Source organism: Oreochromis niloticus, linkage group LG2 (assembly GCF_001858045.2).
Source record: "Oreochromis niloticus isolate F11D_XX linkage group LG2, O_niloticus_UMD_NMBU, whole genome shotgun sequence".
Taxonomy (NCBI): Eukaryota; Metazoa; Chordata; class Actinopteri; order Cichliformes; family Cichlidae; genus Oreochromis; species Oreochromis niloticus.
In genome coordinates, this window is record NC_031966.2 from 29,015,194 (window position 1) to 29,039,481 (window position 24,288).

Sequence of the window (24,288 nt, forward strand, 5' to 3'; positions counted from 1 at the left end):
ACACAGAAGAGCTACCTCGTCAGGCCAGGACTCTGCAGTCTATTCACACCTACAGGCCAGTGCCAACTTTTTCAATGAAGAGAATGTTCACATCCTGGACAGGGAGGAACACTGGTTTGAACGGGTAGTCAAGGAGGCTATTTATGTGAAAAGGGAAAGACCTAGATCAAGAAGGGGGCCTAAGGGTACATCTTTCAATGCTATGATTGCAGCCATTTCCCAACTCTCTGTGAATGGTACTCACGGCAATTGATCAATGGTCACTGATCAATGGTCATGACAATTTACATATTAATGATCAAGAAACTGACCTTACAGCCATTGTTCATCAGTGGTGCTAGTTTCAGTCATTATGTAACTGTAGTGTTTATAAGCTGGTGGAAACCTGCAGTCAGCTGAGACTGAAGAAGTCTCTTGGATTAGTGGCGAAACGTTTCTCCCACTGAAAACACTGCATCCTCATGAACTGAATCAACTTTTTGGGAACTGAAAATAATTTAGGCTGGAGTAACATTTCCCTAGCTATGCCGTATCTAAATAAAATGTGAAGCTGGTCACGGAAGATAAGTAGCAACACATCCACATTTACAATGTTAAATTAGTGTTTTTAATCTATAATCAATAAAACTTTATCGGCCTCTAAATATACTATTAAATGTATCACTGCAACATTAAGGCCCTTAAACAGTTGCTCCTTTAAATTTATATGGCAACGTGGACAGTGTATTTCTAATTTCATAATATGTCTTTGTCTTGTTACTAGGTGCGGGTTTAAGCCATATTGAGAAAAAGTAGAGTAACGGATGAAAATATTACATGTAGCTAATAGCTAATGCAGGCTGGTACTGTTTGGTTTTACAGTCTTGTGCTGTGTTTACTGTCAGCACAACATAATACACATTTCTGGCGATAGAAGGCTGGCATGCCCCAGACTGGAGCACCCAGAGGTGAAAAGGAAATGCATTTATCGCAGGATCATAGACTGCCATCTGTAGGACTCCAGACAGAAGTTCAAATGAGCCAAAGTTGTTCAGAACAGATTGTTCACTTCCTTTTTCATTTGATTACGTTTCACAACATTTCACACATTCTGCAGTTATCTATATTTCTCCTTCACTGACTTACTTAAAGGAGTGAAATTACTCAGCCTGTCATGCCAGAACATTATGGCTGAAATTATGAATATATAATTGCGGTTGAGTACCCCCGTTTATTAGAGTGTCATTCCTAATCGACCTTTCTCACTACAGACATTTTAATGCGTCGTGGCAGGTGTAGGCAAATGTGTAAATAATGACAATTAATGAATGATACTTTCCTAGAATCTCGCTAATTATTAATCATTATAGATGATTGTTAATATCATTACTCATACTGTTCTGTCCCGTTTTTGTTTGTTTGTTTGTTTTTTATTACTGTGCACTCCTTCTTCAATTTGAACTCACATTATAAACCTGGCCACTTCCTACTGCAGCTTTTAATGAAGCAACCTCGTACATACAGTGCTTATTCTCTGTGTGGTCAAGCTACGCTGAGACACAAGAGGCCGCTCTTGAGGTGAAAAGGGCGAAAGCCAGCGCAGTGGTTTTCCCGTTTGACAGCAGGGGCTTGTTTTACAGCACAAAACAACAAGGATGAAGACTCACAAGCGGCGATGCAGCAACACAGATAATATTAGGGAGGTGTAGCTGAAGTACCGCCAGCTTTATCTCGATCGTCCGGCAAGCGAAGCGACGTAAACACCAGGCAACTTGAATGTCGACGGAGCTGCAGAGCCGCATCTGTGTGCCTTAGTTGAAGTGCTCCTGGATTTGTTGTTGTTAGCAGCTAATGCTAACTATAGAAGTTACGAGCTAGCTGGCCTAGCAAGCTAATAGTCAAAGCGAGTTAAAGACAATTTAGCCACATATGTCTGAGTTTTAACCTACCCGGAAGACTTAACGCGGGGTTTGCTTAGCTGATGGAGCCAGCTAACCTTGTATTCAGTTGTTTAAGAACTGTAGCTTTGGTTGAGTATCAGTAGTTGCCTAGCTCGTCAGTTAGCCACCACTTTCTTTGGAAGAATGAGTAGAAAACACCGTCAATTTAAAGGAGCCGAAGTCAGCTGCTGTGTGAAATACTTTTTATTTGGATTCAACATTGTATTCTGGGTAAGTAAACACAGTGTTGTTACTCATTCCTTTTGCTTTTATTAGAAATTTCAGGTAAACAGTGATAACTTGAAGTATACATTCGTGTAAACGTCGGGAACGTTAGCACCAGTGCTGTTGGCCAATGGAAGTTGATCGCTGAGCTCTATCTAGTATATTTTTTTTGTTTGTTTGTTTTTGTCCTGAGTCACTTGATTTTAATGAAAGTCACGTTTTTTCCATCCAGCTGTGCGGTGTTGTTGATGTTTGTGTGTTGTCATGCACAGCAGATTAGCTTGTTCTAACAGAAGTAAATTGTTGTAAATGAGGAGGAAATTATTTGTTTTAATGTAGGACAGTGTTCATGCCCTAAAATGTCGGCTACACACTCTATTTATTTAGGATTAAAATTTTTTTCTTTCCTTTTTTTTGCGTACCTCTACTTATTACTTGTAAAGTTGACAGTTTTCCATTTAGAAACTTTTGGCCATCAGAGACAGATTACTTACAAATGTAACTTCTCAATTTCAATGTAAAGTTTAGTAAAGAAAAATAAAGGAGTCATTTTCTTTTATAATGGTTTCTGCTCCTAGTTGAGCTGACTAATAGCATGAATCTCATCTGCATTGATGGGGCAGTGGCAAGTGGTTGCACGTCTCCTTTACAATACCCCTCCCTCCATCTTTATCCCCTCTCTGAAAAGTTTCTCTGTTCAGTCTTGCCCACACCTCCCTCCTCACTCATCTGCATCGCCTCTGTGGGCTGGTATAATATAATGTCTGTGGGTGAAGGAATGGCGTGTCTGTCTGCCCCAGGAGGTCTTCCCACACACAGTTTAAAGGAAAAGGCCATACGGTCTGAATACCACCCAACCCTCCCCTTTCCATGCTTTCTTTCACTCCCTATACTATAGTGCCCAGACTGTGCGGGACAGCATTGTTTGTCTTCGCTCACACCCACAAATGCACAAAGAGTAATGGTGAGAACAAAGATTGAGGGGGGGGGGCTTGTAAGTCTGTGTTTTCTCCCGTCATATGCTTGCTCTATCAGACTCACAAGGAACACGGACTTCACGTGTATCTGCCTTTTCTGGCATTGCTCAAACTTTCCTTATCGCTTCCTCATTCCGCAACACTTTTCCTTCAAAACAAATATGAGTACATCATACCTGCCACATATTTCTGTGCCATGAACATGATTTTTGTAGCTACAGAGGCTAATATTATCGGCAGAAATAAAGAGTTTATTGTAATTTCATCTGAATAAGCAATCAACAAGGAAATATTGAGTCATGGGCTTTGTCAGCATTGTATCTGACACATTGTGTTCTTTTACAGTGTTTCACACTTAGGCCAAGCTAACAGTCATGTGTCTGAACTCTCTGTAAAACAGTGGAACAAGTTCCAGCTCGCTGGCTGTTTCCGTTAATAATCACTAGAAGATGTTCTACTCTTGTCTGAGTGCTGCAGAACTGGATTTGACAGACAAGCCAGTGCATTGCTGAAATAGAGAGAGATGGGGTTTATACTCCACAAATCAACCCATTTGTCTTTCCTCTAGTGATCTTGTCAGGCTTGAAAAGGCTGCCTAAATTGAGACAAAATGCTTGTAAGGCCATAAATATTGTGAACAAAATGGAGCAATACTTGCTTTTAGTGTGAGGTTTCGCAGTACCCAGGCTTGCTGTTGACAGCCAGGCATTCTCACCCACGAACAACACACCTTCTCTCATCCTTAGAATAGACACATTCCCCACATCCAATTAATTAATCACATTTTCTGCCTGAGCTGCTGAAATGTTTGGGAGCTCTGCACGCTGTAATTAAGAGCTTGTTAAGCTGTAACCAAGTTGCTGAGTTGGTTGAATGCAAGCGAGAGTGTTATTAGCCAGCTACAGCTCTGTCTTTTCACATTTGGCACCAAAAGGCAAGTTGCATGATTACAGCTCTGGAGCACACCTGTAAACAACCAGGTGTGACGTTATTCGGAGACATGCTCTGTGACTTAGTCATGGTTTCACGTGTCTAGTTATTGCAATGTTGATTGCATTACTGATACCATTTAAGGAGAGCAAGACTTTTTTTTGCCGTACCTTTGGCACAGTTAGATTTTCTCAGTATTGACAAAATGAAGGAATAAATGTTGATAAGACACCTTAAGCTGTGGGAAACCAGAATATTTTAAAGATCCCATTGTGTGTGTGTTCCTAGAACGTATCTTCCTTTCTTTGGTTTTCAGCATTTCTCATATCAGGCCATCTCAGTGACTCTACCTTAAAATGGAGACATGGCAGCTGATCAGCTATATGATATATTATGCCACTTCTGCCTTTATCTCTTATTGATCATTTTGAATTGAAATATAGCCTTAATCACTGAACACAATATGTAAGTAAATTTGTCAGACAGCTTTGCAATTATAAAGCCTGAGAAAGGTTATAATGTAGTTAATGGGCTGTGTTAGAGTCAATATTTCATTTCTTGTTCTGTTGTCTCATTTAACAGAACCCAGGACCAGTCTTTGGTTAGTGGTTTTAGATCAGTCTCAAAACTTTTTCCACTGTGCCAATGATGAAAGCTATTGATAATGTTATTTATATTAGCCATAACACTGAGGAATACCACACTGATGTGGGGACGTTGTCATCAGAAATTAAAGTGCTCAGCAAATTTATTAGACCATCATTCAATGTAAGGTTTATACCACAGCTAAATGTGCTAAATTGATGTTTTTAGTAATTACCAAAATTGTTTATGTTTCTGTAATAGTTCATTCAGCAGTATGTGTAAATGCAAAAATATTTTTAATGCTAAAATATAATTATTGTTGTTGTCCATGAATTTTCAAAAGCGCTGGTTTATAAAATAACCGAAGAAAATTGTATTTGAAAATAATCCAATGTATTCTTAACACTACTCAGCAGGACCTTCAGAATAAAAATGAAATAAATACAAATATTAGGTAATGCAAAATAAAAGTGCCAGTAGTATTTAAACAAAAGATGTGCTAATAGAAAACTAAAAATGGCTTCTATCCACAAGCTCAAATAAAGATTTAAATGAAATCAAAAAGTTTTTCTTTTCCAGTCCAAAATAACAAGTTTGCAAAGTGTACAGATGATTCAGTTCATGACTTCACGATTGCATTGGACGTGCTCTGGAGTGAGGCTTGCTCTTGTCTTTGAGATGATGTTCCCAGCTGCTGATAACTAAAGATGCTCTCTGTCATGACTTCAGCCATTTGAGAGGTGCATGTGCCCCTTTTTAAAACCAACTCATCTATACGCCTGTGCTTAATACTAGTAAAACAGAACAAAACACAATTAGAAAATACAGTTACTAATCACTGTGGTTGTATATCAGAGTTTCTCAAAAAGTGTAGTGTTCAATGCAAATTAAACTATATAACCCAAAGAATAACTACCTAATGTAAGGTGGAAGAGGTTTAATAGAATAAATGCTAATATTAAATTGAGGAAAAAATAAAAGACTAGGAGACAGTGTAGCTACTCCTGTTTAATGGTTTACTGTCACATTTCACTCATTAGCTAACAAAATTGAAATGGTGTTTCTTTAGCAAGCATCATCCTGAGAAGTTTCTGAGAGGTAATCTAACATAAACATTATTAACATAAACTTAACTCTCTACAATTGACCCATTCGGAGTTGACGTCACAGCTCGGGTACGTTCGTGAAAGGAAAGCCCCGCTTTGCACAGTCTGCATTTAACTTTGTTTTCTGTGTATTTTTTTAAATGTCTGTTTCCATTTTCTGCTGTCCTCCTGTTTTGCCGTTTGGGCTACATTTCCTATTTTCTACTTGTATTCTGCTTCTTTTCACATCTAAGACCAACACATGGTGTCAGAGTGCACTTAGTGATATTTCTTCCTTTTTTCTATTCATTTATACGGTCTCAGAATCTGGTGTTGAATCTTGTAAAGTTTATTTTCTTTGGACGTTTGAATTAAGCTTTCATGTAAAGAATTAATCTGCAAAATCAGTATATATATTTTGTAGCCATGTGATGCAAAAATGAAAGTATTAGTAATAAAGATATATGTTGTGGAATGTGATGAGCTTAACAATTTGCTCACCCTGTTGACATTGCTGCTGAGATTGAGAATCACGGTGTCACACAATCCCCCTCATTAAATACTCATGTTTTTTTAGGGAGTCATGGAAAGGGGATTGACACTGTATCCTGTGTGTCTATGTGTGCATGCATGTGCAGGAGTGGGGAGCTTGATTTGTCTGCCAGTTAGTAGAGGTTAATGGGATCAGCTGGCTTAGGGAGGCATCTTTTCAAGTGTTGATAATCTCTTAGTCCACATGGAGAGAAAACCCTCCCTTTGGGATGGACATATTTTACAAGCAGCACTTGACAGCGAAGGAACCTTGATTTGAATAATAACGCAAATAAAGAGACACCTAGATTCATACTTTATTTGATCAGTTTCCGATAAAATACATAGGTTTGACAGAATGATCAAATTAATCAAAAGCAAAAGAAATGCATTATTCGTGCGGGTGAGATTTAAATGAACAGATCCTGAGTATTTTAATAACATATTGTTAAAAAACCAAAGTTGGTGACTCGTACATTGTTTTGTTGTACAAAGAGATTTATTGAGTATTTCAAATAATTCAGTTATTTAAAAAAAAGTTCTCGACAGAAATTCTTTGCGTCGACGTTTCATTTAACACACGGCTCTGTAGCGCACTATTGTCACTATGGACACAGAAATGCAAGGGTTTAACTCACATTTGCGACTGAAAACAGGCCTGCAATAGAAATGTATTTGGGAGCAGCGTGTGAATAAAAAGTTTGATAACATTAAGCCCACAGGGCCCACAGTTTTAAACAAAAACACTGATGACACAACAGCAGCAGTCATGATGATGCTGGCACAGTTTAACGTGGAGCTGGAGTCTGTTCACACACAAGAGCAAAGGGTCAGAATTGTTACCCAGATGGTGAGCTCAAGTTGAGTGAAGGAAAAAGTGTTTCTCGCGTCCAGAACTGCAGCGCTGTTCCTGTCCTCTCCGTTAAAACCTTTACAGGGAAAAAGGTAGCAGGTTTCCTCCATCAAAGCACCTGATCAACAAAGTCCCAAAGCCAGCTGTCTTGCTTAAGGAGTTTGTTAATAAGGTGAAAAGATTGTCTGGAGGACGTTTTGCCACAGAGAGTGGTATTTAGAGAGTCTAGCTCAGGTAGCTAATTCCACTGCCGCAAGCTGACCTGAATTTGATTCAGGTTGTGAGAAAAGTTAGACAAAATAAGGATGTTATGCAAGCACTATACAAAGACAGTTTCAGTTCTGTTTCTGTTTTGTATTCTTTCAGTATGTTCAGTCTAAAACGTACTGGTCCGTAAAGGAAAGTTTGATTTACAGATAAGGTTCCAAAAAGCACAGAGCACGAACACAGACTGCCAGTTATCATGGTGCATTTCACAATGCTGCTTAGTTGATCTGTCCTGTCAAATCTCTGCAATAGATTAAAAAACAAATAACACATTCAGTAGAAATGTAATTTTTACTCAAACAAAATATTGATTTGGGGCTTTTTCAGGAATCTGTCCTTTCTGAAACTTACATTAACTTTATAAAGTATAAAATAACTGATCACAGATTGAAGCTGAGAACAGCAGAAGAACCCCACCCCAGAATAAATTAGTACCAGGCATAGATGTCTCTATAATGCTGTCTTCAGTGCCACATCAAGCTGTGGCAGGAGGAAATACAACCCGATGTGTTCTGAAGTACTCTTGACCGGAAATAAAAACAATAGTAAAATTGGTTCTACAACCAAACACCAGCCAGACACCACGAAATACTTTTGTGGTGTCTGGATGGTGTTACATTTCAGAAGCACCACACTGAATAGGTTTCTTTCTGCTTCACTGGATTGTTCATGGTAGAGTAGAAATGGGAAAAGAAAGGGGCGTGCATTCATACTCGCCTGCCAGGAAACCTTTTTATTAATAAATTGAGAATTTACCTGCAAGAAGTTGTTTAAGTGTCTATTTAACATTTTTATATAAAATTCTAAGAGATGCTAATTGGAATTCTGCAGTATTGATCCTCTAACTGTCACGTTTCTGTAGTTTGAAACTCAACACTATTGACACCTTTTCAAGCACCTGAAGGCTGCAGTAATAAATTCCATTAAGGTTCCTCTTGAAATAATCATTGTCTCAATATGAGAACTTCTGATGTAGACATTAAGTATTGCATAGGAAATAATGGCTATTATATATGCCCCTTATGGCTATTCAAAGGTTAATGAACTCTTAATGATTTAATGCATGACAGGAAAAAGATTAGCAAAAATGAGTAAAGTCAGTACATATTAGTAAAATGTTGGTGCATGGCTTGCATAGTGGCTGTAGAAATGGTTGTAGGAATGACATAAAAGTGTACATATACAGAAAAGTTTATTTTCACTTGCAGCAAGGTTGGTACAATGTTCTTAATGGGACAATAATTTTGGCATTAGTGTGCCAAAGTCTTGAGCCACTCCTCATCTTTATTCTTCAATACAGCCTAAGCTCTTAGGCAGCTTTCTTGTATTTTCTTTAAGTAGGTTTCAGGAATAGTTCTCCAGGCTTCTTGAAGGACATTCATAGCTCTTCTTTGGATGTTGGCTGCCTTTTCTTTTGTTCTGTCAAGATGAGAACACACTGCTTCAATGATGTTGAGGGGAGGCCAATCCATGACTGATAGTGTTCCACTCTGGGTTTTTCTATCCAGGTAATTTTACTGCATTGGCATTGTGTTTGGATTGTCATGCTGAAAATAAAGTGGTTTCCAATCAGATGCTATCCAGATGGATGAAAATCTGCATTGGTAATTCCACACAATTTCCATTTCTTAAGGACATGACTTTTAGATACTGTTCATCTGTTATAGATGATTTTAAGGTGTCCACTTCTTTTGTTCTGCACTGTTTGTCTAGGACACATGGCATACCTTCATTTATATATACAGTCGTAGCCAGAAGTTTTGGTGGTGGCACAGATTTTGCACCAATTTCTTGTATTTTGCCACATCAGTTTTTTTCTTTCACACTTCAGTGATGTAATGAATTAAAAACTTGTAAAATAAATCAAAATTTAGTCAGAAAGTGTCTGATGGAATAAGGTCTCAGCAAGGCTTTGTATGTCACTTTAAATTCTTTTCAACTGCATTTTAAAATCCAGTTGAAGACAATATATTGACTGGGGTTGGTTTGTTAGATTTCTTAGGTGAAATATAAGACTGGATGAGCTTAGAGATGCAAGATTGAACATTTTAATACTATGCTAATACAAAATAATACAAGGATGCTTTGCAAGTTATTTGATATTACTCGGTGAGGAGGCAGATTGACATCCCCAGTGAAACAACAACAAACACTTCGAATGAAAGGGGCGAAAAATATTGGTGTCTGTATCGGGTTTTGGACATTCTGTTATTTTAAAAGCCTGTGTGGTGTACCTCTCTGTGTTTAGACAAATGTTTGTGGTGTGTAACTCTGGGTACTGGTACTGTTACCAAATGCAGCCTAAAAGTGAGATGGAGTTCTCTTGTAAACAAATCAAAGTAATGTTTTTCACTGTTACTCATAATGCGTTGTGGTTTCCAAGGTCTGTATTTCCGTGAAAATATCTGTTATTGTATGTTTACTGGCATGAACTCTTCCTGATTAAGCGGAATATTGTGAAAGCAGTAGTTGGACTGAGCATGTCCCGCTTGACCCTGTCAGATAAAAATGTTTCCATTCGCAGAACTGGAAAAATGCCACGGCTTATCTTTAAGCTTGTTTCTTACTGCATAATTGAATTACAGTGATTTTGGTGTGGTTTACAGCTGCGTGTCAAAGATTAGGTTAATTTTCTGACTCTTAGAAATCTAAATAAAGTTAAAAACATGGCAACGGGCTCATTGAAAATTGGCAAAAACAGATTCCCCCCCCCCGGCTTTTAAGGCTGACTACAAGTTCACTATTCTGTTGGGAGGAGTGGCAAACAAGCTGCTAATGATGAGATTCTTGGATACATTGTGTACTGCTCTTTTTCTGTGTTGGTGCACAACTGTGGTAAAGCGGTATAGTGCAGGGACCTACAGGAACCATTATCATATCCAAAAATGAACACAGGAACAACAAATAATGTTTGTTTTTTTTTTTGTTTTTTTAAATAAACTCCTGAACCATGGAAAAGGACTGGAAAACTGAGCATTTATGAGAAAGGCTTCTTCTGTGTGTAGTCACTAGAGGTGGAAACTGAGAGCAGGCTCCAAAATGTCCAGTCTATTGAATTGCTTTGCCTCCAAGCTTTTCAGTTTCTTTCATCAGTGCGTCAAAGCATGCTAAGGTTGCACTTTGCAAAACAATGATGTGAAACTGATTGGAATTTTTGCACACCTGAGTCATATGCTTGCCTTTTTCTGCTCTGGTTTTATATGCTGTTCAGACTCAGATAATAAAACTGTTGTATTGATGCTAAAATGCCTTCTTTTTTGCCTAAAAATATTGATCAGTATTGAGTAGAGAAGCAAAATGAATGAAAGCTTCCATAGATTCCATTTTGGGGTTGAAGCCAAGCTTGGCAAAGCTGCTTAAGTAGTTCAGTGCCCCAAATTGGTTATTAACATTCAAATATAGAAAAATGAAGGCAGCGTTGTACAAATGTCCTTATTTAGAATAAGTAAACTGGTAGTTATCCATGTTGTCTGGCGACTCTGATCAATTGTGTTGCTGTGCCTTTTATGCCGCAAGACGCAAGTGGTTTCCTTTGTCACGGTTTTCAGCTTCTTTAATCTGCATGAAAAACTTGAAGTCAAAGGCTAAGTGCTGTAATACTCCCACTCTGTCAGTCTAATCTCTTCTGATGTCTGCCTGCTTACACTGACTCTTCCTGCTTGTCACCTTCCAGTTGAATCTACCACACCCTTCGCTACAGACGCTTATATAACTACCAGGTCAAGCCAGCCCCCCCATCCCAACTGCTGACTGCTGTTGTTGTTTGGAAGACTGTCACGTTGATCTTGTTAGGTGTGTGCTAATGGGCTGCCATTAGTTTACCTGCTTCTCGCGATTTAATCAGCTTCCCAACAAATGATTTAACACAATTTCAATGGAGCTATTATATTTCAGGCACTACCATTAGAGTTTGCCCCCAGCTCACTCCCTCGCCATCCTAAAACTCTTATGAATGCCATTTTGTAGCAGCTAAGCAGCTGATTAGACAGTAACATTTCTACGTGTAAACACCAGAAACCGGTGATTTTTCACATCCTGTAGCTATTCTGTTGTTTTTGTGTCATTTTTACATCTTTTGACACCGTGGGCTAGTAACACAGCCACTTGGCTTTCAGTCAAGTTGAAGCAGTGAGCCTTAAACTCGACCTACACCGGGATGAAAGACTAATATTGGACGGATTTTCTTTAACCCTTACAGCAGCTCAGTGTAATATCTCTGCGATTTAATCTTTGAAGAATTCACTTTATTTAAAAGCTCCTAAAAGAGGTTTTTCTTTTATTGGTTTCTTTCCTATGTGATTCTCTGTCAGTTTTTCTGATAATTAAAAATGAGAGATCCCTTTGTTCTTATGTGAATATTGTTAGAAAGGATGCAGTGGATGACAAAAGATGAATTGAATTTTTATTTACCACAGTAAAACTCTGAATCTAAAGCAGTCCTGCTGTTTACATATGTTGCCAGGGGGAAACCAGTGTAATCCGCACCACTCCCAAACCATTCCCGATCTTGCTACAATAACAACTGTATCATCTGCAATAAACTGTTTCAGTTTGTATCAGTTGCCTCCCATCTCACAGCCGCCTCTCTGTGCTTTGTTTTACAGTTACTAGGAGCTGCATTCTTGGGTATAGGCTTGTGGGCATGGGCGGAGAAGGTATGTATAAACACATGCACACAAACACACTGGCTAAGGGTTACCACATAGCTAAAATTCTTCCAGATATCCTAGCTGTAATAAGCTGGAAGTGTAATTCATCGGATGGAGTTTGGATGTAAACAGAGCTTTTGAGAGGAGTGGTGTGGAAAATAGAAGCTCCATTCCTGTAACACTTTGTAGCACTTAAAGGCATATAACCTCATAATGTTCCTGGTAAACACGTCTCAGGATATGAATTATACTCACTGCTGCAGCTACAGTGTGATGTGTAACTAAGTTTTGTTGAGCCAATATCGAGCTAATGGTTAAATTGTTTTTCCGGTGATTGGAGCTTGAAATGGCTGTGCCTGCAAATAAGGAGCCATAGGGTCCAAATGACACACTCATTTGACTTACAGCTACCAGGATTTGAATGCCTTGTGCTTCGTCTCGTATGAAAGCCTGTTGCACGATAAATTGGATCTTATTTTTGCACAGAAACTGGTTCACTGTTTATTGTCCACGCTGGACAGGCTACAAAGATCAGGTGTTGCCATTAACCTCTCGTGTGAAGTGAGTCATGGCTACGTTCAAAACTTCTTTCAGAGGAGTTACCAGTCAATTTGTTCATTAATTAGCAAGAAATCGCTGCACAAGTGTGGAACCATGTACTGATTAGTAACGTCTGGTCATGAACTCTGTGCAAATCGGCCTGCACTGGAGTACCTTTGTGGAGCAGCGTGAATAATTTAAAGGGATTAGGGTGAATGATGAATAGTGGTTGCTGGAAAGACGTAATGGTGAGTTTGGGTCTCAGTGACTAAGATGATTAGTTTCAAGCCTGCTGTGCACAGCCAGACTACATTATTGTTTCAGGGCCTCCTGCTAAAATTTAAATGCGTGCAGTTTATTCTGCAGCAGGGCCATAAAAACATGAGCATCCAGCATTGCCTTCATCCTATAGTTTTGTCCTTGCTCAATGCAGAGGGAGATTAACTCAGTACGAGAGCTGTCTCGGCTTTAGCTGCAAGTGTTGGGCATGTTCACTATAATATATGACAAGCAAACAGGATGTCAGACTGGGAGTGGATACACATAGTGGTTTCCTTTTTCAAAATAACTGAAAAATATAGCAGGGTTGCACAAAAACATGTTAATAAAACAAGCTTGAACTCGCTTTTATGGGGCTTTCGCAAAGTACCTTCTTTAATGTGCTATCCAGAAACAATAACGACGCCCACTGTTACTGCGGAAGAAATAATAATTTTATTTCCTGTTGGATTTGTGTGAAGTTTGCTCACTTCCGAAGAAATAAACCGTCTCTAATTTTCATTTTAATAAAGACAGCCAGAATATAAACCAAAAATGCAGGGGAAAACCCACATTTACAATTATAAATTGATTTGCAAGGCTTTGAGTGAAATAGGTATTTGATCTCCAAACAAAACATGACATAGTACTTGGTGGAGAAACCTCTGTTGGCAAGCACAGCGGTAAGATTTTTCTCATTGCACTGAGCCCCAGACTGAGGGCGATTGATGTTCATTTTCTATTTCTTTCATTTCGGAGTAATCGCACCAACAGTTGTTACATTCTCACCAAGTTTCTTGGTGATGGTCTTGTAGCCCATTCCAGCCTTGTGCAGGTCTACACTTTGTTCCTGACAGACTTTGACAGCTCTTTGGTCTCGCCCTTTGGGTGGAGAGGCTGGAATGAAAGAAATGGCTTCTGTGGACAGGTGTGCTTTATACGCTTAACAGGCTGAGATCAGGACTATCCTTGATTGACTGATTGGCTCTGTGCCCACACACACTCGTGGGAGCCAGAATTCTGGCTGGTTTGCAGAGGATGAAATACTTGTTTCGCTCAATGACATGTGAATAATTTCATATGTAATGCAAACTTTATGTAATATGTTTTTTCTCGATTTTTGGATAATATTCTGTCTACCTCCATTAAAATGAAACTATCATAAAGATTGGAGACTAATCATTTATTTGAAGCAATTTGGCGCAATCAAATATATTGCGTTAAAGTTGCAATATACAGTATAGTTAAGAATTGGGAATGATTACAGTTGAAGTCTGTCTTGTTGTAAATAATTCTAAAAACGCAGAGGCTGACAAGACAAGATGGTGGCCACACTGTGGCTTTCAGAGAGGAGAGTGGAAGGACAAATGTCTCTGTGTTTTCAGGAGGCTTTGAAGTGCCTCTTGTGAGAAGTTACTTGTTTTATAATTTTGCCACAAAAATGCCATAGAGTGAGTGTATGTTACATTTAAATTGATAACAAAACCTCAGCGAGGTTCTTTATTTTATTTTGAAAACATCACATTGATATATAAGAATGTAATGGGATAAGAGTATTTCAGTTTATTAAATTTCCCTGCTACAAGTCTGCATCGGTGAACAGGGCCCAGCAGGCTGTGACATTAGTTAAATCTCACTTTTTCTCTTAGACATCACAGGATCTTCTCAAGGTTAACTGTGTTTTTGTAAAAGGAGAATTTTTACTGAGATCTTGTCATGGGGATGGTAAGGATTGATTTTGGAAGTATTATGGTCTGAATTTTAACCACTCTTTTGTCTTCCTCCTTCCCCCTCAGGGCGTGCTGTCCAATCTGTCATCCATCACAGATTTAGGGGGCTTTGACCCTGTATGGCTCTTCATCGTCGTCGGAGGGGTCATGTTCATTCTGGGCTTTGCTGGATGTATCGGAGCGCTCAGAGAGAACACCTTACTGCTTAAATTTGTAAGCCACCTCTAGGCGTTATATGCACAGACACTGTTTTAACTATTTCACACCCCTTAGATCTGCACTTCACACCAGGGCTAAAGGCATCTGTGTAGCAGGTGTCACTTTGACTCGCCTGAGCCAAATGCTATGAATGACGGTGTGGCATATCATAGCTCATCAGTAAACCAAATCCTGTTTAATGATCAGAAAGGTATACTGCTCCACTAAAGCCTATTTTTTTCTTATGCGTATTAGGCAGTTCTTTCTTCTGCCACAACACCACCAGGATTTATTTGGGTTCAGCTTTATTGATAAAATCCTGTGACTGACAGAGACAAACTCGCCTTGTTGCTGCCTGTGATTCTGAGTAGCTATTAACTCCAGCAGATGTCCATTAGCAGTAGTAAATCAGGCATCAGCGTGAGGAGCTAATGTGGCTTTTGTGCATTTATCATCAGCATCTTCTCCTACATTTACTGTAAAGGGATTATTCAATAGGACCTGTGGGAGTGCAGTTTTTATGGCCACACTCTCACTTAGCAAATCAGGACAGGCCCTAGAACCCGACCTGCACAGGAACATTACATTAAAGTTGTTCTTACACTCATTTTCAAGCAGAAACGGGGAAAGGCACAGGATTTTCTTTGGTGCTCCTTGTTCCTTCCTTGAAGTGACAGGTGTATTGTTTTCTGTTTGCATGTGTTTACTTGTACTTTTCAGTTTTCTGTGTTCCTGGGTTTGATCTTCTTCCTGGAGCTGACTGCAGGGATCCTTGCCTTCGTCTTTAAGGACTGGATCAAAGACCAGCTTAACTTTTTCATCAACAATAATGTCAAGGCATACCGCGATGACATCGACTTGCAGAATCTCATCGACTTTGCCCAGGAATATGTGAGTTCACCCCCACCGATGGTATCTCGTTATCTTAAAATCGTTCATGTCTCTTCGCTGGAAGAAGTTACTTCCTTCTTTAGAAATGCAGCTGTACATGTGAGCTCAGAAAATGAAGAGTCAGCCTTGTTATGGTAAGAATGAAGAGACTCAGCTGCTGCAAATGTGGAGTGGTTTTTCTGATTAATGTGATTGTATTTCGGTCAAATGGCTATCCAATTATGTGGAGGAAGCAGTTGAGATAATTTGCTCCTGTGTGTAAACGCTAGTTTCTGTCATGAGGCACCCTAAAGGCGATTAGATTGGCTTTTGTGTTCATACTTGAATCTCACTGTTTGTAGTCATTACCTGGCCATAGTAAGCTAACAACCTAGGCTGACCTGAGCCAGCCTCTTAAGGGCTCAGATGGCAAGATCAAAGAAAGTACATCTGTGTGTATACTAGAGTTAGCTGTTTAATCTCTGCTTCTTGTTGTTGTTGTCCCAGTGGTCATGCTGTGGAGCACACGGGCCTGACGACTGGAACCTGAACATCTACTTCAACTGCACTGACAGGAATCCCAGTAGGGAGCGCTGTGGCGTTCCCTTTTCGTGCTGCATCAAAGACCCTGCAGTGAGTCGCGTTTCAGCAGCACAAACAACTGTCCATAATCAGCTTTTTGTTTCGTGTAATAATCTGTAGCCATGCATCATGTGTGTCAACATAAGAAGTTTCTCTCATGCAAAGAGTCATTATTACAAACCTTCTGACCTTAGGTTCAATTGTAACGGATGAATGTGGTAGAGGATCCCGTTTTAATCTCCATTTGGTTTGTTTTTTTTGCAGGAGGATGTCATCAACACGCAATGTGGTTATGATGTTCGGCAGCACGTGGTTGGTATCTCTTCTATTTCCGTAGATCTCTTTAGGCAAGGAAATCAAGGAAATCTGTAATTTAGAGTCCCAACAAATTGCAACGCTTAACCAGTTCTCATACGATAGAGTCAGTTGCAAATGTGGAGCTTGGCAGGAAGAAAGAAATCTTGGTTAAAATGATGCAATGCTGCTGGAGATACTCCCGAGGGCGAATTGACTGACAGCCTGCAAACCCGTTTGACTGAAACGGTCTAAGTTGTCGAAGGCAGAGTGACAGTCAGGTTCATTTGTATTGGACTTGATTGTCAGTTGATCAAAAAGTGAATTTGTGTTTGAAATGCAAAGGAAAACCAATTAAATGTGAGATTTTATGGCATTCTCTGCATTTTCTCTCTTTAAAACTACTATAGCTAAAAACAGATGGCTGGTGTTAGATATAGAGAACATAGTGGGTTAAGTAGCACACACAGACTAGTCTGTATGCTTCTTGCCTTAATAACAGATTGTTCTTCTAACGGGGATAATTAGGATCCAGTTATAGCCTCAAGAGCAGCCTTACTACACTCTGTAATTGGCGACTCAGTGGGTTATGCCAGTCCGTTCCCTTTTCCTCTATGTGTGTGTGGGTGTGGTGGTTACAACTCACTGCACTGCAGTCAGAAAGATTGCTGTTGCTAGGCGAGCTGCAGTACAGTGAACCACCTGCCATTGAGTTGCTATGAATTCATTTTCTGTGCGCTAACACCCTGGCCATTGACATTTTGCTGAAACTATCAGGGATGTGCAGAGAGTTCCTGTGCAGCACCTGAGCGGGGAGCAGGGTGGGAAAGAGGAAGAGCAGGAAGTATGGCAAGGACAGGAGCACAACAAAGGCAAAGGGCTGAAATAGTTTTAGAGGAAGTCCACAGCTATAACAACATTGTGTTTCCTGCTATTTTTTTTGGCTGCAAAGTGGCTCTCTCTGCCTCATTGGTTTAAAACTAGATTTAAAGTTCTGAAAGAGAACAAAAGATTTTCCTGGTTGACTTGTCTGAAGGATAACAAAGAATGAATTGTACAGTGGCACCAATTCTTAGCCCCTTTTTAGTTTCGTTGCAGCTTTAATTACACCCTTTTTTGTTTTGTTTTGGGGGTTTTTTGTAAAATTTTCGTGTCTGAATAAAGCACGTACATCATCAGCTGGATCCAACAGCAGAAACGGCCATCTGTCAGGCAACAGGAAACAGCTTTTGTCTGTCTGTTCAGTCCACCAGTGTCCTTGGTGGAAAAGAATACACTGCATTGATAGTCAGCGTAATTGAGAACACTGACATGTTGTAATCTTAGGCTGTGACTCAGCTTATCGTGCGGTCTTCACGCCCTTATCAACTGTGATGGAGTCAGTGGGCAAAACACTATCTTGTGTTTGTATGTGCTCAGCATTAGTCATAGGGCAGAGTAGCAGTTTTTGTTTAAATAATGAGCAATGCCAGCATCCTCTCAGAGAGCAGATCATTCAATATGCCATAAATTAAACACGTGTTTCCTCCCTCGAAACTTTAATGCACTTGAATTATGTTCATGTTTGTGAAAAAGGAGTTGGACCGGCAGAGGTTTATCTATACCAAGGGCTGCGTGGGACAGTTTGAGAAGTGGCTTCAAGACAACCTGATTATTGTAGCCGGCGTCTTTGTTGGAATTGCACTTTTACAGGTAATGAGCTGTTGTTTGGAGATTTCTCACACTAAGAAACCTGCTGTATCGCAAATGAGGCCTTTAATTAAAACTAGCAATAGTTCTAGTTTTTTTTATTTTATGTCTTCGCTTCCATCTAGTGTTGAGAACATGTAACTGTAGTTTGGTTTTTTGGGTTTTTTTTGCCTTAATCCAGTGACTTAAAATCCTGTGTGGCCTTTAAAAAAAATGTTTTTATTTTCTTCTAGATTTTTGGTATCTGCCTTGCTCAAAACCTCGTGAGTGACATCAGAGCTGTCAAAGCCAACTGGTGACAGGAGAATTGAAGTGGGGCGGCCCCAGCCTGAACTCGCATAGCACACTACCGTCTGGCTGAGGTGGACAGCCGACAAAATCTGTCTACTTTTGCCACTGAGCTAAGCAACACACACACACGCTCTCACACACCGATATGTGTGTGAGTGAAACTTGAAAAAGAGAATATATTTCACACACAAACCAAACAGTCAGAACTTTGTTTACCACTCAGCTGGGATTTTAACCCAAATATACAGAAGAGAGTCCTGCCTACTTTTTTTTTTCCCTCTATTATTTTTTTTCTTTCGACAAATTTATTTAAGGCACGCAGTTGCACAAGGACTCCAGAAAACTCGGAGATCAGAAGCCATGGACAACAACAACAAAAAAAAAAAACAAAACAAGGAAAAATGTCTCCTTTTTAAAAAAACAAAACAAAACAAAAAAACCTCAAGCAACATGTTGTCACAGAGCCTTTGTCCTGCTCAGCAAGGGGGCTGAAGACCTTCCCTTAAAGTCAGCACGCACCCACCTCCACACTTCCTTCTCCTCCAGATGACGATGACTTGCTGGCCGCATGGATTCGTCTGCGTGTCGTTTTTCTCCTTTGTGACCTTTTTTATGACCACTAAAAAAAAACCAAAAGAGAGACAAAAAAACTGAACACTGGTCAGTCATATCTGCAAATTTAAGTCACTTTGAGAGTTTTCTGTTCAAGTTCAAATGTAAAAAGTGCCATTAATTTCCAGTAATAGTTTTGTGTCCTTCCTGTTCTTTACATGGAACTTGTGCACCTCGACCGCCCCCTTCCCTTATACCTCAGGGCCTGGCTAAAAATATGTGTTTCCTGCCGCCAGTTAAAAGCATATCTTATTTTTCCATCCGTGTCTGTTGAATTTAGATAAACACCAAAAGTTACCCCATTCGCCCTATGGTGATTGCATCATCTGTTGATTGAGTGTATTGTATGACACGAAATAATAAGGATTGTAAGTGTGTGCTAGACTGAGAAAGGGGGTTTAATGATAGAGATTGTTGTTTATCTCCGAGCATCCCTCAGGCACATGGGATTGCTAGTTTGGGGCCTTTTTTATCTTCTTTTTTTCTTTTTACTTGACTTCTGTATACCATATTTGTCTTATATTTTTCTCTTTGCAAAAGAACATATGTCTGTTGTTAAAGATGTTCTTTTAATTCTTCATTCATTTCCTGTCATTTATAGATAAATCTGTTCTCGGGTTCATTGTTTAGCTTTACAGGCACCTGTTTTACTTCCAGCTCATCAGTCAGCTGCAAATTAGCTTCGTATTGTGAGTGTTAGCGGTCCTAATGGAGACCAAATAATATCATTAGCTAACTGCCAAGGTTTTGTCTGGCCACAATTCTGTTGTTATTAGGAATGCCAAACGATAACAAATGGCATTTCCACGGCCAAAATGTGAATTCATTGTCCCTCCATGTGGGAAGTGCCAGTTGAACCTAGAAATCAAATGACAATTAAACAATGTTACAGTAACGCTTTTATCTTTTAATTCAGTGTTGTCCTTTTTATTTTTTTCTTTTGGATTGTTTTTAAGAAATAGAATAGCAAATACACGCCGTACCTTTTTAATATTAGCGACAGTCTCAATATAACATGAATGCTGCTTTTAACTTTGACTAGATTATTGATGGTGTAGTTCAATAGTCGAGCTAACAATCTATCTCACGTGGCGGCATTTGTAGAAATCAGTCTGGCCGCTACGGTTTCCATCTGAGGAAATAGTCACGTTATTTTTCATGTTAAAGTTTACACACTATACGTCACCCCCTCTTTAATTATTATGGGGTTTTTTCCCCATTCATTCATTTATTCATTCATTCAGAAAACACTCTCTTGGAGTGAGTTCAGTTCTGCTATAACTGGCTTCACTCAGTAATTCTGTATATTATTCAAAGCATTTAACCACAACAGCTGTTTCTGGCTGTCACAATGTCATTCGGATACATTGCACAAGCTAGATTAGGAACGGATTTACTTGACTACACACACAGGTCCATATATGCACACTTTAGATATAGACACACACACACACACTCTCAAAAATGAGAAAACATGTTTGGAATTGCAACACAGACTAGCTGAAAGATGAGTAGCATTAATATTCTGTGAACAGTGCAGGAAAACTTTCCCTGCTTCTCTCTCAGAGTCGGTCTGCAGAATACATATACTGAGGAGTTCTTTCAGCGACGCCACCTTAAGATCGTCTGTCGTGTGCACATGTCACATGTTGCTTTTCACCCACGCCCCCCCTTCAGAAAAAAAAAGAAAAATCAAAAATCTACCTGATCATAGTGCACCTGTTTCAGAGCCTCTACCATTCTGATGTATTTTTAAACATCGGGCTCTTTTGACGAAAGAGGAACACACGACACAGCGGGAGTCGTTTGAGTTTAGGCGCCGTGAATGCACAAGTAGAAATATCGCCAGCGGAGAACAATGCATCTGCACAAGAGCGACAGAGCCTTAATGACTTCTCCCCGGTTCAGATAGATGCGTGTGTATAGGAGAAGCTCATTTATATCAGCACTTTAGGTGTAATCAGTGAGTAACAGCTTCCAGTAATCTCCGAAAACAGATTTCATTTAGAATAAATATGGAGTCGTTTTACAGGATGAACTTGCAGTTAATTCTCACCTGGAGTTATATTTTTGTGACGTGCCGCGAAAGTTGTTTGTCATGCTTTGTGTGTGGGCTTCTTTGATTTCACTTACTGTTCAGTTTGTTAGATGAATCTGGATGAAACCTGTGTGTGTGTGTGTGTGTGTGTGTGTGTGTGTGTGTGTGCGTGTGTGTGTGTTGTTTTCTTTTTTCTCTTCCCTCCATCTGTGGGTTGAAACAAATGTGTGTCACTAATTAACAAATGAGAAAGTTTAACAAATCTGTGAAGTATTTTCATGTTTTTTTTTTTCTCTCTTCTAAAAATCTTAATTGGAAAGTCTTTGTTCAGGGTCTTTAACACACCGTTCCCTCCAAAGACCAAAGAGAAATAACAGAAGAGTGCATATGCATAGGATGAGATCCTGTGTTATGTTTGATGAAGTGGAGAGCTGCAGCCGTTTGAGTTATGCTGAGGATCTAGCTGAACGCAGGCGGAGGCCGTGAGTGTCAATTCTCCTGGACTACAGGGCTGCAGCTCTTAAATAAAAACCGCTCTGCAGCCAACATCGTGCTTGAATGGATGTGCCAAGACAGTCACCTTGGTAATAAGGATAATAATGCCATAATAATTCACAGTAGCCGCCTGGCAGGATTTAAATATGCAGACTCCACAGAGGTGAACTTGCTCGAGTATGTTTGTTTTTAACGGCTTTGGCTAATTCTGCTTTTGTATTCCTTTAATGCAGGGTAAAGCAGGAGGGAGAGAACGATGCTAATTACGCTTTGTCCTTTATCATAATGGCCTTGCATCAAGAAACACCTTCTTAATTTTCTCTGCTTCCCCCCTGTGGGTGCTTAAATCATTCCCGAGGAGGAGCCTTATACATACCATGAATGTACAAGTCTGTTATCAGCATGGACCTACTGCTCCACATTCAGTTTGAACTTCCCTTTATCCTGATCCAGTGCAATGCATAACATGAATCGAGATAAGGAATGTGAATCGAGAGTATGTGGAGATGTTTTAATGTTCTTTTCCTGAAGATTTTTACATTTTTAAATATGTTGTAGCGAGCATGAAAGCGAATGAGCATTCCTTTTCCTCAGTCTCCAGGTGTGTGTGTGTGTGTGTGTGTGTGTGTGTGTGTGTGTGTGTGTGTGTGCGCGCACGTGTGTGTGTGTGCAGACCTACATTTATATGCAATCACAAAACCTTTTTAATTAGCAGATACAACCAGTTAACATCGTCCTGGTTACTCTGTGTTCAGTAGCTGAATATGTGGATCTTTTTCTTTAAATACACAAACTCGTCTGTTCAGGTTGGCGTAAACCATTATTGATTATTCATTTGTAACAATTGAATTATCTGAATGAGCCTTTTAAAAATTGCTTTACATGTATAATTCCGAGTGGCTGGCAAGTGCGTCCGATGAAATGTCCTGCGAGCATGTTGTTTAACAGAAATGAGCAGCACATCAGACATGTACGTCTTACCTCATCGTGTGCGCGCGCTCATGTCACATCAGAGAAAGCAGCTTAACTGGCTCGTTTGCAAGCATATGAACAGCAATACCACACGTGTTAGTACCGACGTTCCCAAATCGAACACATTTGATCAGCCGGTGTGGTTTGAACTGGTGTCGATTTGGCGGGTTTTACAGAGATGACATTTACGAAGACGCTTGTTTGTTTGTCAGTCGGATATAAACCACTACAAAAATTTCTGAAGTTCCTCTGTTTTCTTTGTTTTTTGTGTTTAAAGTTTTGTGGATTACAGCAGAATATCACAACAATCAGCCGTATTTTTCCAATCTGCCTACTCCGAGGGGTAGCCTGGTGAAGAAGTGTTATAAATGAAAACTGTGGGACTTGGTCTGTTACACTGTATATTCTGTTAATACATGCCTCTTTCATATATTAAAGGATTATTGATAAAAGTGCTCTTTTTTTTCCTATTCATCATTAATGACACATAAAAAAGGAATGAATGGCCAGTGCATGAATACGTGGCCTTCATGATAAAACCTAAGTAGCAGTAATAACATTTTTTATGTAATAGGTCTTTCAGCAATCCTGACCAGTATTTGAGATTAAGTTATTAAGTTTCTACTTGCACATGTCTAATGTTACAGAATATGGGGAAGCAGATTTCTAAAGGGCAAAAATGAATGCTAAACCTACTCATTTACTTACTCTGGGGGTGTTGTTAATGTTTCCTTTGATTACAAAGTCCTTTTAATTCATCATATTTTGATAAATTTAGCCAATAGAGGGAGACAAATAGTGACTCAGAGTGACACAGTGCTGCTGTGACCTCCTCTGCTAATCCTGAAAGTCAGAGAAAATGCCGTGCAAAAAGCTGTGCGTTTGTGTGTATTATATTCTTGATGTTATTAGCTTTTGTAGAACAGCTCAGATCTATACAAACCCATCCCGTCGACCTGCTGTTGCAGCTCTGCCTTACGATATCGAGATCAAAGAGAAAAATTAATCAACTAGTTTAATCTGTGAACTTCAGAGACATTTTCTTACACATCTCAGAGATGAAACACTTCACGGTTATGCACGCACTGCTGTTCTTTCCCTGGCAGTAAACAAATGACTTAACAGACAAATGTCACTGGTCTTTTCGGTCTTTGTTACAGTTTCTGGCCACGGGGCGGAAACCAATACGTCGAAAGTCGTAACTTATTACCAAAAAAATAAAGCATGCAGCTTCATGGACAGAAGATCAGCCAGTACAGCTCCCCCTTTTCTGATTTGATTTAGAGCAGCTGCTACCATGCTACCATCATCTGTCCAATAAATTTGACTGACCTTGTGTTTTTATAGGCGCAGGAAGCATCTTAGGCACCAACAATTCGCTTTCATACCATACAGTAGTTCATCACTGAAAACCAGACCAATTGATATCATTTAAAAGACACAGTTCAGAGAGATCACTGCTCGATACATGCTCCATTTCCTTTATGAGAGACGTTTAAAGATTTAATCTCCAGATTGTATCTCACATCTGGAAGGCTACATCAGACTCTGCTGCTTCTGCAGCCCCTATTGTTACTGCCTTTCATCTTTGAGAGGAAAGCAGACCACGCAGAGCGCCTGACCTTCTCACCTTAAATAATATTCATCACAAGTTTTATGCTTGTAATCTTTTAAATTTGTTTTGATATTATTCCTCCA

The 24,288-nt window shown here is 39.5% G+C and overlaps 1 protein-coding gene across 1 annotated transcript; it reads left to right on the plus strand.

The window, feature by feature from the left end:
• The first annotated feature begins 1,517 nt into the window (after positions 1-1,517).
• On the plus strand, positions 1,518-22,965 carry tspan17 (tetraspanin 17). The gene is made up of 8 exons (XM_003445857.5): positions 1,518-2,150; positions 11,977-12,027; positions 14,616-14,762; positions 15,468-15,638; positions 16,125-16,250; positions 16,464-16,511; positions 18,069-18,185; positions 18,416-22,965. Exons 1-8 carry the CDS (start codon positions 2,064-2,066, stop codon positions 18,479-18,481), a joined length of 813 nt encoding a protein of 270 aa, XP_003445905.1. The 5' UTR covers positions 1,518-2,063; the 3' UTR covers positions 18,482-22,965.
• Positions 22,966-24,288: the final 1,323 nt, after the last annotated feature.

Bases quoted from the DNA above. Each gene is read 5' to 3' on its own strand.
- tspan17 (XM_003445857.5), top strand. From the start codon at position 2,064: ATGAGTAGAAAACACCGTCAATTTAAAGGAGCCGAAGTCAGCTGCTGT. The intron at 2,151-11,976 runs GTAAGTAAACAC...TTTGTTTTACAG, and splicing joins GATTCAACATTGTATTCTGG to TTACTAGGAGCTGCATTCTT. The intron at 15,639-16,124 runs GTGAGTTCACCC...TTGTTGTCCCAG, and splicing joins TCGACTTTGCCCAGGAATAT to TGGTCATGCTGTGGAGCACA.